The 15,286-nt window shown below is 37.0% G+C and overlaps 1 protein-coding gene across 4 annotated transcripts in view; it reads right to left on the bottom strand.

Annotated features, from left to right (window-relative positions):
• The window catches only part of arhgef28a (Rho guanine nucleotide exchange factor (GEF) 28a), a 76,814-nt gene that overhangs the window by 16,202 nt on the left and 45,326 nt on the right, over positions 1 to 15,286 (bottom strand). The window contains exons 14-33 of one of the 4 annotated variants that reach the window (XM_065266789.2): positions 15,131 to 15,214; positions 14,573 to 14,615; positions 13,936 to 14,037; positions 13,318 to 13,441; positions 12,804 to 12,939; positions 12,561 to 12,616; positions 12,275 to 12,335; positions 11,784 to 11,916; positions 10,584 to 10,702; positions 10,233 to 10,373; positions 9,339 to 9,589; positions 8,802 to 8,927; positions 8,396 to 8,513; positions 8,044 to 8,295; positions 6,804 to 6,880; positions 6,243 to 6,421; positions 5,888 to 5,979; positions 5,371 to 5,553; positions 2,832 to 3,049; positions 1,479 to 1,526 (exon numbers count right to left, since the gene is read on the bottom strand). In XM_065266789.2, the coding sequence (XP_065122861.1) occupies positions 1,479 to 1,526; positions 2,832 to 3,049; positions 5,371 to 5,553; positions 5,888 to 5,979; positions 6,243 to 6,421; positions 6,804 to 6,880; positions 8,044 to 8,295; positions 8,396 to 8,513; positions 8,802 to 8,927; positions 9,339 to 9,589; positions 10,233 to 10,373; positions 10,584 to 10,702; positions 11,784 to 11,916; positions 12,275 to 12,335; positions 12,561 to 12,616; positions 12,804 to 12,939; positions 13,318 to 13,441; positions 13,936 to 14,037; positions 14,573 to 14,615; positions 15,131 to 15,214 (2,543 nt within the window). The remainder of the gene's footprint in view (positions 1 to 1,478; positions 1,527 to 2,831; positions 3,050 to 5,370; positions 5,554 to 5,887; positions 5,980 to 6,242; positions 6,422 to 6,803; positions 6,881 to 8,043; positions 8,296 to 8,395; positions 8,514 to 8,801; positions 8,928 to 9,338; positions 9,590 to 10,232; positions 10,374 to 10,583; positions 10,703 to 11,783; positions 11,917 to 12,274; positions 12,336 to 12,560; positions 12,617 to 12,803; positions 12,940 to 13,317; positions 13,442 to 13,935; positions 14,038 to 14,572; positions 14,616 to 15,130; positions 15,215 to 15,286) is intronic. The other 3 variants (XM_065266792.2, XM_065266791.2, XM_065266793.2) reach the window with 3 other exon arrangements.

Genomic DNA, 15,286 nt, shown 5'->3' with positions numbered 1-15,286 from the left:
CGAAGTGCTGCAAACTAAGTACTCTTCCCCACATTTTATTTTGTGCCATCATACTTACTCGTGTAACTACTTATGTAACAGTCTTTAAACATAGAAGTGTTTGGTGGCTTCTAAATTCATCCCTGTTTGGATCCTAAGGAATGCATGGGGCTAGGCTAAATGCTAACACATTCACGATGCACTGTATAAAAATTAAGTACACGTATTGAAAAAAGATGGGTATTTATTAATTAGTCTAAGCTGAGCTAAGAACATAGTAAAATATTGAAAAACTGTGGTGTTTTCCTTTAACCCTCCCTATCAAAACGCATAGAGAAACTACGGTGGCCACCACAGGAAAAACATCTTGCTGTCTGAGACAACAAAGTGACGACACACACTCTGTAAAGCAGTTTGTCCTTTTGGGGTTTCTTTAGAAACATGGCGGTGCATGTTATTAAAGAAACAAAATAACATGTTATTACCTCAACCTAGACGAATTAATACATACCTATCTTTTTTCAATGCGTGCACTGTACAGCGCGTTGTGAATGTGTTAGCATTTAGCCTAGCCCCATTCATTCCTATGGTACCAAAAAAAGTTTTATTTTGTGGCACCATACTTACTGGTATAACTCCTCATGTAACAGTCTTTAAATAGGGAAAACAAGGAAGTGTTTGGTGGCTTCCCTGTTTGGTACCATAGGAATGAATGGGGCTAGGCTAAATGCTAACACATTCACACCACGCTGTACAGTGCACGCATTGAAAAAAGATAGATATGTATTAATTCGTCTAGGTTGAGGTAATAACATAGTTTAATATGGCAAAAGGGTAGACTATTCCTTTAAGGAGACCCGCGGTGTATGTCGATAAAAACTGCTCATTCTAAGGTAATAAAAACAATACAGTTCATTAAGTAAGATCTTTGTACAGCACTGAAAATATAGTTGTGTATATTACATAGCATTTCTGTCAATAGATCCTCTTAAAATTTACACACTGCACCTTTAAAAAGTTTTAAATTTTGTTTGTTTTGTTATGGATTGCAGCTTTAATGAATTGTGTTAATTTCAACTGTTTTAAGATTTAAGATAAATGAGGCAGATAGGTTAGTTAGGCAGTTTCCATTTAAACTACTTGTAAAGGACTTTAATGGTTATTTTTATCATAAAAAGAAACAAAACCTTAATCATTTCTTCTGTCAAAGGTAGCTTGCAAATGCCACTGCTGTTTTTTAAAGTTTTTTTGCAGGTGTGAAATTTATTACACCTGCATTACAAAGCCTCCTATTACGCATCAGGGCCACATATGTATTATATAAGACCGCATAATTGGTGTAGATGTTTAGGCAATGTGAAACCTAAGCCTTAGACAGAGCTATTACAAGTGAGTCATGATGCGTGCTTGTACCGTACGTGCGTGTCTGATGTAAACAGACTGTCCACTATAATTATTCTTCCAGTTTCTGTAAGGTTGTGTGACAGAGGTGAGCTCACCTGTAGACTGTACAGCAGCTGAGTCAAACTCTGGACACTCTGACTCACCTGCATTGAGCAAAAAAATATCATAAATAAAAGCAAGAAAACAACAGCAAAAGCAAAACCGCCTCGCTTTTGTTTGTGTCAAATTCTACATCCTGTTGATGACTCCAATACAATATCTTCTTGACTACTGATCAATATATTTCATTTATGTTCTTGGCAGACATCTGCTTCCTCCTTTACTGTGAAATGAAAGTGCATACGTTGTGTCTACTTTACATTAAGGTATGTGTATTGATTTTCTCAACAACAACAAAAAATAATAATAAAAGAAATTGAGAAGGGCCACCAAAAACTCTCATATGCCAGTTATATTGGTTGCGGTTTCACTGCCTTCACTGTGTTTTATGTTGGTCAGTTTTCTAGGTCCATTAAATATTGTCCTGGACTGGAAAGTGCGAATCACTTCGGGAATCAATATAAGTGCAGTTTGAGATGTTAGTGTTGAAGTGTCGATGGGAAAAAAGTTGCCATGAATACATAATTTGCGTCAAAATCAGCAGAAAACAAGTCTGCCCTCTTAAGGTAAGATTTATGTTCACTTTGTCATTATTAGGTGTACAGCACCATCTGGTGGACTGAACTGTTTTCGTTTGTCATATTTCTACAGAAGGTAATCGGTTACCTGCAACAGTTTACATAAAATACCAAAATTAGCATGCTGATCCATACACAAAATTGCAGAGAATAAATGTATAATGAATATCTAAAACTTAAAATCAAAGCTAAATGTCTGAAATTCACCTGGAAGGCAGTTTTCAATAAATTGTAAGAAAAGGACAAGCAAATGATTGTTGCTTTTAAATATTGATAATCTCTTTCTGTGAACTTTTGCCCAAGTCAGCAGCACAATAACTAATTTAGCATGACGTACTGTACAGCATGCGGCCAGCGACAGCAGAAAAGACATCCAAGAAAATGAAGGCCTAATTCTTGGCTTTTATTTTTAATGAAACGGGACCCATGAGGCCGCGAAATGGACTCTTATTTCAAGCTCATTAATACTTAGTAACATAAAGGATGAGATGTGATAGTGAAAAAATAATGTGAATTATTCATGTGGCGCTTGGAGATTCTACCGCACATGCTGCACATGGCCTTTTGGGTAAGACTACAGTTTAAATCATTAATACAAAAAAACATTTAATATTTCTTACTCGTGTAACTTTATTTCTATTCATAAAATTATAGTACCACAGTTAGCCTACTATATTTTTAAAGCATTATTATTGAACTAAGTCACTATGTTAATAGTGAATGTTTTATTGCTACGTGAGCTTGTAAAAGCAACATTTACAGCACATTTACCTTCAAGTCTAAATGTTCGTCAGCGACTATGCTGTGAATAATGGCTTCTGTCTCCACACCACCTTCTCCTCTCTGCTCATCCTCCTCACACCGAGAGGTGTCAGCCAGAGGGCTCTGAAGCTCAGAGAGCGGTGAGGATGGAGATGTACAGGGTTCATGTTGGATCTGCTCATCTATACTGGTGCAGTGGGATGAGAGAGCTGCTTTCAAGTTCTCCGCTAATAAAGAGAAAAAGAGAGAGCAAGATATAACTAACTACAAATATTACTGTACTTGTATTCAACACAATATAAAGAATTCTTTGATGATTTATCTTATATGTATTATAGGTCAGCTGTAAGAATATACAAGCAAAGACATGCAAACACATACATTCAAACCGACAATTATTTAATAGCTATTCAAGCTTGGAGTAAATAGTACTTATGTGGAGTGTTTTTTAGGTGTCTTGGCTTTCACATTAGTCCTAGGGCCTGTTTTAGGAAGGAGGTTCAACCAACTCTGAGTTAAAACTTGAACAGCTGAAATGAGTTAGTTCAATCGACTCTAAGTAGGTTGACTCCTAGTTAAGCATGTGCACAGCCACTATGAAACACCATCATTATTTGATCACCGATATTTCGATTTACCAAGGAAACAGCCCATAAAAAAGAGATATGGATACTTTTCCCTACTAAAACTGAAAGTGCTGCTGCAAATGTACAGCAACTGTGAGCGTATATTTTAATAACAGGAGTTGTAAAAATATCAGATTTATAAATAAACTGAAGATTGTACGTTATTGAACCTTATATTAATTTTTATGCAGATGCAATCCCATGGACAAAACAACTGTTTGTCATTAATAAATCCAAAAAACACCAAGCCAGTATTCGAACTTAAATCGCCGAAAGTACATCCTCTGACCACTGCGCAAAGCACTACCCACTAGACCAGTGGCTCTGATGAGTGAATTCATAAGAAATATAAAAGCAACTGTTTGGAGCAAGAGCACGAGCACAAAAAATCCACCCTGGGTCTCAAAATCCTCTTCATAATAATACATAAATGCAACTTCCTACAAATGACATCATCAAATGACAAACATCATCATCTGCACTACTGCAGTGGTTCACAATCTTTTTCACTTCAAGGCCCCCTAGTTGCCCACAACAATATTCGAAGGTTCCCCACTCACAATTTTTTATAATTTTAAGTCATCTTGAGGGCCCCCTTGGAAATCTGCCAAGGCCCCCCGTTGGCCCTGGCCCCCTGGTTGGGAAACACTGCACTACAGGATCCTCTATATAATGACATGAGATTTTTGTCATAATGGTGTTTGCACCAAAGTATATCAAATTAGCTTTACAAGTCATGTCAATTTACTGTTTCAAATTTTTGGTTAACATTTTTGTGTAATTTATAAAACTTGCACTGGCAATTTGATTATAACTTTAAAAAATGTACGGTGTACGTAATAAAAATGTGTGCAATTAATAAATGTACTAAATTAACTAACGAGATGACACTAAATGGCACCGCTACTCGTTCAAAAATGGGGAGGAGACCGCAATAAACTCTGAGTTTATAGACCAGGTTAGGTTCACAGTGTAAGTTACCCTGCAAACATATGAGTATATGTTACTTCTTCTTCTGAAACAGGCTTGACTTACCCCGCTGTCTCGGGTTTAACATACCTCCCATTCTGAAACTGAAAACCCAGGGTTCTCTCAGATTTTTCACTTAACCTCCTTTCTAAAACGGGCCACTGTATAAATTACTGTGTACCAGTAAGTGATACTTTACTTGTTGTGCTTCAGTTAATCAATTCCATCTAACAAAAAAAAATGCAAATGACTACTTCTGTTAAACATCCAATATGGGTTACAATCATGAAAGCCACTTATAATAAGGATCTATGTTCATAATTTAATTATCTAGTTTAGGGACTTGTTGAGACTATATGAGAGAGATCACATCACACAGAACAGTAATGTAATGTAAAACTGAATAAATGTGTTAACAGATTGAAAAAGTGAAACGGTCTTTAAGATATTTAATAAATTATATGTTAATGGCACAATATGTAGGATTTCACCAATAGAGGTCGCATTTTCAAAACAATAACAAAGGTGAAGCTTAATGGCGTTGTGAATGAGAGTGGAACAATGGGAGATATTGTTTTCACCATCCATAGACGTACAGAATACGCTAATCATGTTAATTCGATGAGGTAATTATTTAATTTCTTATAACCTGTATGTTTATGCCATCATATTGAATTAGCTGCAAGGCACAACAGAAATCGAGGATAGCATAGATATTACTTCATTGATTGGTGACACGGGATGAGCCATTATTTAAAATAAGATTTTATCTAGATTTTCAAATTCTTGGGAACTTTTGGAAAAAAGCAAGTATACACCTGCAAAAGGTGCACGTTTTAATTTCATTTTATTACATATTGTGGCTTTAATGGAACAATTTTGAACAAAGACACGTGCATGTGTGCATGACTGTAAATGAGGTGCTGTGTATGCATGTGCCAGCTGATTCTCACCCTCTTTAAGCGCTGCATTAAGTAGCACAGCAGCCTGAGGAACATCTTCAGTACTGGGCCGTACAAGCAGTCTGGGCTCTGGTCCCGCCTCACGCTGGCCAGCCATGATTGACAGCTCGGCATAGATGTGCATTTTCTCCTCCAGATTGGCACATATCAGCTGATCGTGGCCGCACAGAGACTCTGAGAAAGAAGGTCATTTGGTTGTCATATTCAAAGAGGTGCAAGAGGATCTTTTGCTTGCACAAATTAAAAACCTTGTTGAAGGACACAGTGGAAAAAAGATTTTCACTTTAATGTCATCGAGAATGGAAACTGCAGGAAAGACTGGTCACCAGCATATGTTGTGTTTAGATCTTCGTCTTTAATATTTAATGCTGGTGGGCAGCTTGCCTTACCAGGCTAAAAGCAGAAGCATAGTCAATATTTACATGTACGCTGCTGGTGTCAGCTGTTCTTTTTCAGAACCTAGGGGAAATATGATGAATGTATGTGAGAAACTGATTGGTTGTTTCACCTTGTAACCTGTGAATCTTTTGAACTTTTGCTTCAGCAACTCTCCTTTCCTCTTCTGACTCGCTTGTGGTTTCAGTCTCCTCTTCAGGGCAACTAAGCAAAACAAGTTAAAACATTAGCCAATCTTTACAATTACACCCTAACACAGATAATAAAGTTTACCATTGTTAATAAACCGGCTGTCCTAATAGACTGTGGAACAACATTTTATATCAATAATTGCCATAACTCAAAGCCTCACAGGCTCACATCATAGTGGCAACGACTGACCAAAAATTATGCTGTTTGGGAACCAGCAAAGACTGATATTCAATCCTACCACACATACTGCACACACTCAGGGCTATGGTACATACTTCTCCACAGCTTCTCTGATGAGTCTCATCCAGGTATTGCGCTCCTCTTTAGAAGCAGCGTGCACCTCATACATCTCAGGCCCAGGTGAAGAGGCACTGATCAGAAACATGCCTCTCTCCTCGTTGGCCACCTCTCGCACAATTAACTTCTGCAAAGGAATCACTGGAGGCTTCAGGTCCTGCGAGACAGAATCATGTGGAGAGAAGGTTATCACATGTTTACACAAACTTAAAGGAATATTTCACCCCCAAAAAAAAATTGTAATCATTGTCTCACCCTCAAGTTGTTTTAAACCTGTAAAATGTCTTTGTTCTGCTGATCACAAATGAAGATTTTTTTTAAAGAATGTTTTGGCACCATTGACTTCCATAGTAGGAAAAAATTATACTAAGGAAGTGAATGGTGCCCCTATTTGTTTGGTTACAAACATTATTCAAAATATCTTCCTTTGTGTTTAGCAAAACAACTTGAGGGTGAGTAAATGAGAATTTTACTTTTTCAGTGAACGATTCCTTAATATTCAATGAAGCTAAAAATTTATAGTAAGTATAGAAACCAACCACAGCAGCAAAGATGTACTTCTGATCTTTCTCCTGAAGAATCACCAGATAATCTGACAGCAAAAACGCCAGGACATCTGTTGACAATAAAATGCAATGAATCAATGAAATAAATCCATGTTCAAGTTCATTTTATTATAAAGCGCATAAAAAATAAACAATAAGTATACATAAAATAACACAGGGACAGTGTAACTTGGAATAATACATCAAAGTTCAATTAAAGGCAAGGGTAAAATAAAACAATAAGCCCCAAGAATCAGTGGGTTACCAGTGCATTTTATAAGAGCTAAGGGGCGTTGTTAAAACCCCCTTAGCTGTTATAAAATACACTGTAATTCCACTGCTTTGCGGGGCTTATTGCTTTTGTAAAACGGTTACTTCATATGCAAAGCAGGATTTCATAAAATAAAACACAAATAAGTTAATAAGCAAACAAAGGTAAATAAAAAACTGGACCCAAGACCGAACTGAGTTGTTTATCGAAGGTAGAGTTGGTGTTGAATATTATATTACCCCAAGAATTTTCACCTGCGATGCTGTGGAGGGATAAAATGACTGGAGGTCAGGTTGGAGGTGAGACTTGGCGTTTTTGGGGCCAAAGACGACGATTTCCGTTTTATCACAAATTAAAAAGAGGACATTTGTGGAGAGATATGATTTGATCTTATTTAGACATGTATGCAGGTTGTTTAATGCACATGGGTTTCAATGTCAGCTATCAAAGTCTACAGCATATTAAGTTCTTTTATCTACTGTATTTTCAAAACAATAAATCGCACTTTCACGTCCCTGTGACTTATAGTCAGATGTGACTGATATATATGTCAAAATTAATTCATACTGACTAACATGAACCAAGAAAAAACATTACTGTCTATAGCCACGAGAGGGCGCTATATGCTTCTCCTTTATTTTCATGATTCAGTGATGTGGAATGAGTTCAGGAGCTTGGTGAACTTGATTCTCATTGGTTGTTAATTTAGCCAATTCAGCTTGCCAGGTAAGTTCTGTATGCTATTGTTTACGTTAGATGAATAACTGTTAATGTGTTACAAAAAAAATTTGTGAAAAATGTTAATTAAAACACCAAAATAACTAAATTAAAATATTGTTTTTATTTGATATGTAGAAAATTATGGGGGGGTGGACTGTATGCAAGAGGGGCTGGATGTGTTGTTCACACTTAACCAGACCACTCAGTTATTTAAACAGAAACATGGCATGTCAATGCGCTGACCTTTTAATCTTCCTGTGGCCGTCTTCCAGAGCAGAGGGCCCTCGTGTAGCAGAGCCCTGCCATTGGTGATGTCCTGCTTGCGGAAGGTGTGACCGCTTTTCAGCTTGGTCGAGCATTTGTTCTCCATACGACCCAGAACCTCGCTCAACCTCTGGTTCTGCTCGTACTGACTCACACTCTGGTCCACAGCTGAGATCAACTCTCGGATCAGAACAAGTGTGCGAGATAGGTCAGCGTGCTCTTCTGTGCCCTCTGACCGAAAGAGAGAGAGATAATGACCAGATTGAGTCCAGTCTTATGTGCACTGTATATATGCATCTCTATATTTGCATTAGTGTGAGAGGATCAATACCCTCTGTGTACTGCAGTATCCTCTCCAGGAGGACAGGGTACTTTGTGATTCGCTGTGTCACTAATAAAATGCATTCTGGGATCTCTCGTCTCTTTACCAGCGAGTTGCTACTTTGTTGCTGCGGAAACCAAAAGCTCAGATTAACTTATAAAATCCAGCGTAGTCAAAAAGCATAAAATAATCTGAAGAGCTCGGATGCAAAACCATCTAAGTGCTCATTTAAGTTTTGTGTATATGAGTATTTTTAGCAGACTCTTATTGGATTGGATCTAACCGGTATTTCTGTATGGCCTGAGGCCGGGATGAAGCACATTTGAAACAAAACTAGTGCCTTTTGCATCAGAGCTTCTCATATACAGTATTAATATGGAAAATATGTCTACTTATTGTGTGATTTGACACTTACTTTAATAAACAGCTGAAATCTTTTGTTCTGTTGCTGAAGCTCTTTGAAGAAACTGACTGCCTCTGTGTGGTGACTGCAAAACTCACCATACACCTGTTTCATCTTTTCTGCATTCTCCTGGGAGAACTATGGAAGGCAAAAAATTCACACCATTCTATTGTAATACTTTAAGACTAGTATAATTATATATTTTTTTCTTTTGGCATTTTTCATGTACACAGACAGTGGAAAGTAGATATAACATTGTACAGTAGGGTGAGAAAAAGGGAATAAAGGGGATTGTACACCCACAGCTTATAAAGCAGACAAGGTTTTGGAATATAGTGATATTATTTAAAAAGAAAAATATCTTTAGATGAATCAACAGTTAGGGCCAATTTTCCCTTTTTATCAAAAGTTTTTTTCTTTCATTTGCCTACCCTGTATTTTTTAATCACCTGGACCCCATACCAAATGTTAGGTAACTGCTAGGCCACTTTGAATTTGAATTCTGGACTGTCACACTTAGATTAGAAATATTCAAACTACTTTACGTACTTGTTGCATAAAAATGTCCCCCAAACGGTGAATGAGGTAGTTCTTGGTGCTGTTGGGCTGGATACAGCTTTGTCGTCGCTCCCTCATCGATGACAGGAAGTCACGGTGCAAAAGTATTAATTCATCCAAACAAGGAAAAATCCGACCAATAGTGTCCGCATCCAGTCCGACTTCCTCCCGCATTCCCCGCCTGAAGACCTCCGCCATTATCATAAGGGTATGAACGTGATGGAGTTCTGTCTGCATGAACTCTGAATTAGAAGAACACAAGACACTTGTTTAAATAACATAAACAGCACAAATAATACCTTAAACGTTTCAGTGCACAGAACATTTAACTCTTTCCCCGCCATTGACGAGTTATCTTGTCAATTAAGAGAAAACGTTTGCATAAAAAACATGTTCCTGATGAAGTTTTATGTTAATATGCAATACCGCCAATATCCACTAGATGACACACTGAACCAATTTATAAAAAAACTGAGCCAAATTGTTTTTACTAAATTTAAACTCTGTGTATGTTTTGATAATCGTTCTGAATCTGAGCTCTCACAAAATTCCTTCACAAAAATCCAATTATTTCAGCTCATTGCTAAAATAATGTATTTTTAAAGAAAAATACCCATATTTAAGAGTTTATAAGCAGAGAAGGAAATATAGATGAGATGAAAAGTTTTTTTCCCTGTTTTGTTTGTTAGTTTATTGTTTGTTTGAAAGCAGAGGGTCTGTTCTGTCATTTGATAGATTTGTATGTTTATATATTTTTAGAAGAACATTTTTTCTGGAATGCATTTTGTTAAACTTTTGTGAAAATTACAAAAAATGCTGGCAAGCAACTAAAAAAAAAAGTGGCAGTGAATGAGTTAAGCTGTAGTAAAAACTGTTTCAGCTGACCGTAAATCACATCCTGTCTCTTGATGATGCGTTTTTCTTGCATCTTACAAAACTGAGGCTCTACTGCTAGGCTCCATGACTCCGCCTCCAAATCCACTGCGTTCATCACTAGCTCAGTCTGCAGCGGGGAGTCTACAGAGTCTGTATGGAGGGAGGGACACAAAAAATAGGTACTTCAGACTTCAGTGTTTCTAAGGTAACTGCTCTCGTTGCATTTGTTAAGGTGAATGAATTGTAATTTGCAAAGCTCTGTTGTGTTTAGAACATCACAAGATTAGTGCACTGACTATTTGAAAAAGTACACATATGCTATGATAGGGGTTCAAACTTTAAAATTGGGAGAGATTATACCTTCAATGAGGGATGAATCTGTGGATGTTGAAGATTCCAAGGTTTGGAGGAGATCCTCTGGCTGGATGTGGTTTTGCCAGGAGGAGGAATCACTGTCTGCTTCTGGGCTCTCGCTAAGCCTAATAGTAATTTGTTGAAACACAAAGAAAACATATCATTAATTTTAACATAATGTTACATAAATCTAAACTACTTTTTTTACGAATTAGTAATTATATGCAATTTACAAGATAAACTGAATGAAATTGATTTACTATTTGTTTATTCTGAATTTCCATATTTTATCTCAAACTGTCAAGCTCAAAAAAAATAAGAATGATTATTAATATAAGTAATAAAAAAGTAAGAAATGCTCCACCAAAAAAGTTTGTTTACAGTATTGAGAAAATTTTGAAATAAGGTTGTTGAAACAAAATAGCACAAAACAGCATATGTGCCCGTTAAATGGATTGTTCACCCAAAAATTTTGTTTTAAAACTGAATGAGTTTCTTTATTCGGTAACACTTTACAATAAGAATTCTGAACATTAGTTAACATGAACTAATAATGAACTGCACTTATACAGCATTTATTAATCTTTGATAATGTTAATTTCAACAATTACTAATACTTCTTAAAAATCTTGTTAATGTTAGTTTATGCACTGTGAACTAACATGAACCTACAATTAAAAGCTTTATTTCTAACATTAACTAACATTAACAAAGATTAATAAATACTGTAACAAATGTATTGCTCATGGTTTGTTCATGTTAGTTAATACATGATCTAATGTTAACTAATGAACCTTATTGTAAATAGTCACCCATTCTGTTAAACACAAAATAAAATATTTTGATAAATGATGGCAACCACACAGTTGCCATCCATAGTATTTGTTTTTCCAAATGTGGACGTCAATGTGTACAGACAACTGTGTGCTTACCATCACGTATTAAAATATCAAAAACTTATACACGTTTAGACCAACATGAGGCTGAGTAAATGACAGAATTCACACATCTCTGTGTTATTATTGAAACAACACATTTTTGTGTTACTTTTAACACAACTTGTGTTTTATTTTAACAAAAAATCAACACATAATGTGTTAAAATGACACATAATGTGTTAAAAGCATAACACAAAAATATGTGTAAAAAAAACACATCCTTTCTTAGAGTGTATTATCTAGCTACTTTTTGGTATAAATACCTTACCTTTCAGTAACTGTAGGCACACTTCTGGATAGAGGACAAGGAAGAGGGGTGGCTTCTCGTGACATCATTACAGGAAGAGAGGCTGAGGGGGACATCTGAGAGGATGAGGAGGAACTTTCACGCACTGTAAAATCTACATGTGACAGAGTGGAAATATAAAGGTGACATAATATAAGGACCTGAAAAACTCAATATACACTCTCAGAAAAGGTACAATAAGGTACAAAAGTTGCCACTGGGGTGGTACCTTTTAAAAAATATATGTTTGTACCTAAAAGGTGCATATTGGTACCTCAATGGACATATTACTACATTAAAGGGAAATACTAGGCCTACCTCAAATTTACATATCTGTACCAAACTAGTACATATTACGACCTTTTTTAAAAGGTACCGTCCCAGTGACAACTTTCATACCTTTTGTGTAAGAGACAATTCTGATGTGATTTTCTTTCATATAGTACGTTCAGTAATGTTCAGGTAAAGCTTACTTTGAGGAAGAGAGGCTGTCTTGCTCTTCACTGTTGTCACTGAATATTTGTCATGAGGTTTCTGTAAAAATAGTTATTAATATTGAAAGTGTTTTGAACTTTACACTACATACAATTACATTATTACATCTTTTTACACTTAGTGTCCACATATGTACTGTAATAATGTGAACACATTTAATAATGATTATGTCAGACCAAACATGGCCATACAGTAAGTGTCTCTGAGTTTAACTATTAAGGTTAGGTGATGTGTAAGACTTGTGCAAACACAAGCATAGTCCACCTTCTGGCATGGCGTAGTTGAGTCTTTACAGCCCTTATGGACACTAACTGCACAATCTAGGGGAAAGAGAAAGTGATCAGCACAAATCCAGTGAAACAATATGGATGTAAAAATATAGAAGCTGAACTGGTCAGTGGTTTCTAAATATTACAAAAACACATAAAGAGATACTGTAAAATGACACAAACATGAACATTTACAAGATTAACTTAAATAATTTATTTTTAGTTTAGAGAGACTTACTTGTACAGTGGAAGATGTCTTTTCCAGAAGCAGGCTTTCCACAGATCTCACAAAGTGTGGACCCCAGGACAGATCCTGCTGAGAACTGGTGTCCATTTCCCTGCTTGTCTTTGGTCTCTTTCTCCTTTCCTTTCCCCTTAAAAAACCAAGGGAAAGCCATAAAATCACTGAAAGTCCACATCACAAGGGTTTCCATTACCAAGACACATGAAAGTAAACATTTTATCCTTTAGTCTGACATGCTTATGTGGCAAACAAAGACCAATGCAGCGTTTTTTGCTGGTTAAAGAGGGGTTTAATGATTAAAAAGGGAGTCCTCTGGTTGTTTTTGGAACAAACGGTCAGTCATTAACCCACACTTTATTTGTTTCTACTTCCTGTTTGGATGTATATCAAAAGGGGTACAGTAAGCAACAACCAGGCTGCGACCATAAATAAAAATGTATTGTAGGTGTATACTTTAATATGTAACACACTTCAAGTCTGTTCACTGTTAACCTCACTGTGTGTTTACCTTGTTCTTGTTGCGAGTGCTGTACATCCGACTCTTGATGAAGCTAAACGTGCGGCTGACTTTGTATTTTTCAGATTCTGTTTTGGAAGGGATGATATATTTGTCCCATTCCTCTTCCTCGATCCTGCAACACACAAGACCACGTCCAGGAATCACATGGAATGTGCCAATGTCACAAAGACATGCCAGTACAGCTAGTGCTTTTTCAGGCATTTAAAAATTCATTAAAGTAATTTGTTACAGAATAAGTTATGCATTCTTCTCCTGGCTGGAGGAAAAATTAATAATTAGTCACCTAATTTCAAAACTAGGGCACAACAGTGGACACATTTTTAGCATTTTATACATACCGGATTGCTTGGTGGGAGGTGAGTCAGGAGACAAGCAAAGTTAGGTCACATACATATAGAAGCTTTACGTGGGTTATGATGACGTATTTTAGTGTCGAAACAGTGAAGCGACAGTAAGTGATTTCATGCCGGACATGTGAAGATGCATTCTGGGTATTATAGTTAGATGCCTTTAGATAATTTACATACAGGTTAGGTTAGGTTAGGTTAATAAAAGGGTCAGAGGTGCGGCTGGGGTTCTTGGGAGGGGGGTACCGGATTGACATACTCTTTGAGGAATTCGGAGAGCGTGAGGTGTTGGAGAGAGTCGGCCAGCTCTTCGTTTGTCTCATCATCGGCCGACTGAGCACGTCTACGAAACCTTAACTCCCTATAGAAGTACAGTACAACACTCTGTCTGTTTATTGAGCACTCACACATATTTATTACATTGACACATTTGAATAACTTGGCTAAATTATCTTTGGGAATTGAACCTATGACCTTTGTGCTGCTAAAGGAGCCCATGCACAGCAGAAACTACTCATACTATTATATTTGTGACCACACACAAAGTGTCCCTGGATGGCGCTATTGTGCTTTGCTATGAAAATGTGTGTTATTAAAATATAAACCTGGACATGAGTTTACAGATGCAGCAAACATCATGATAAAGAAAAAAACATTACAGATTGTGTATCCTGCTTGCCAGATACACACAAACATGCACAAAAATGTTCTTTTATAATACAAAAAATCCTATTGCATCCATTTCTTTTGGAAAGGTTAACATCTCGAAAAGACGCTATGACCTTCAGATTTTAACAGGAAGCACTCTGTCGCCTGGCAACGCTGTCACCACAGACAGTGGAGAATTCGGCACAATTTATTTTTTCAAAGTTTTATGTTTTTAAGGTCTGCATTACCTTTTCTCTTGAGCTTGCTCTGATGTGCTGCTGGCACGATGTTCTGTGGAAGAAAAAAAATTGTGTTGATATAAAAAATAAACAACAAAATGTTTTGGTGGATTTTAGCATTTACATTCCTTTCTATAAAGGCCATCTATTGGTGTTTGTTCAAGAATCATAAAGAAACATCTAGGATCTAAAAATATCTGTTTTTCTTTTCATTTATCAATAGACCGATGACATCACTGTTATTGTCCAACACATCAAATAAGGCTGAAAACTTTGTAAAGTGAATGCAGACGTACTGCAGTAAGGCTTCCACAACCAGCAAGCAAAGCAAAGCCATGGGGATTAGTAACGGTTACACAGAGCACTGTACACACACATTCAGACGCGTAAACATGAAAACGTTACAATATTATACAAACACACACACACTTGTCCTTTTGACAACCATGCATTCTCTCTGACATACACAAAGGCAGCAGCATGTTGTTAATAGCCTGGGGTGGAGTGGCGGGAGAGCGGGTGAGCAGGGGAGCGGGCGAGTGGGTATGCTGGCGTGGCTGTACTTACTAACAGGGTTGAGCAGAGAGAGAGATTTAGACAAAGACAGTGCCTGTAGTAGAGACCTGCTGCCACTGCTGGAGAGGGCGCCATCTACAGGACACAGCGGACATGACACTCACTACAGCCCAGCACTATACAGTCCTACAGTACATACTGACAACA

Source organism: Paramisgurnus dabryanus, chromosome 5 (genome assembly GCF_030506205.2).
Source record: "Paramisgurnus dabryanus chromosome 5, PD_genome_1.1, whole genome shotgun sequence".
Classification (NCBI taxonomy): domain Eukaryota; kingdom Metazoa; phylum Chordata; class Actinopteri; order Cypriniformes; family Cobitidae; genus Paramisgurnus; species Paramisgurnus dabryanus.
This window is presented reverse-complemented; position numbering and strand designations above follow the sequence as displayed.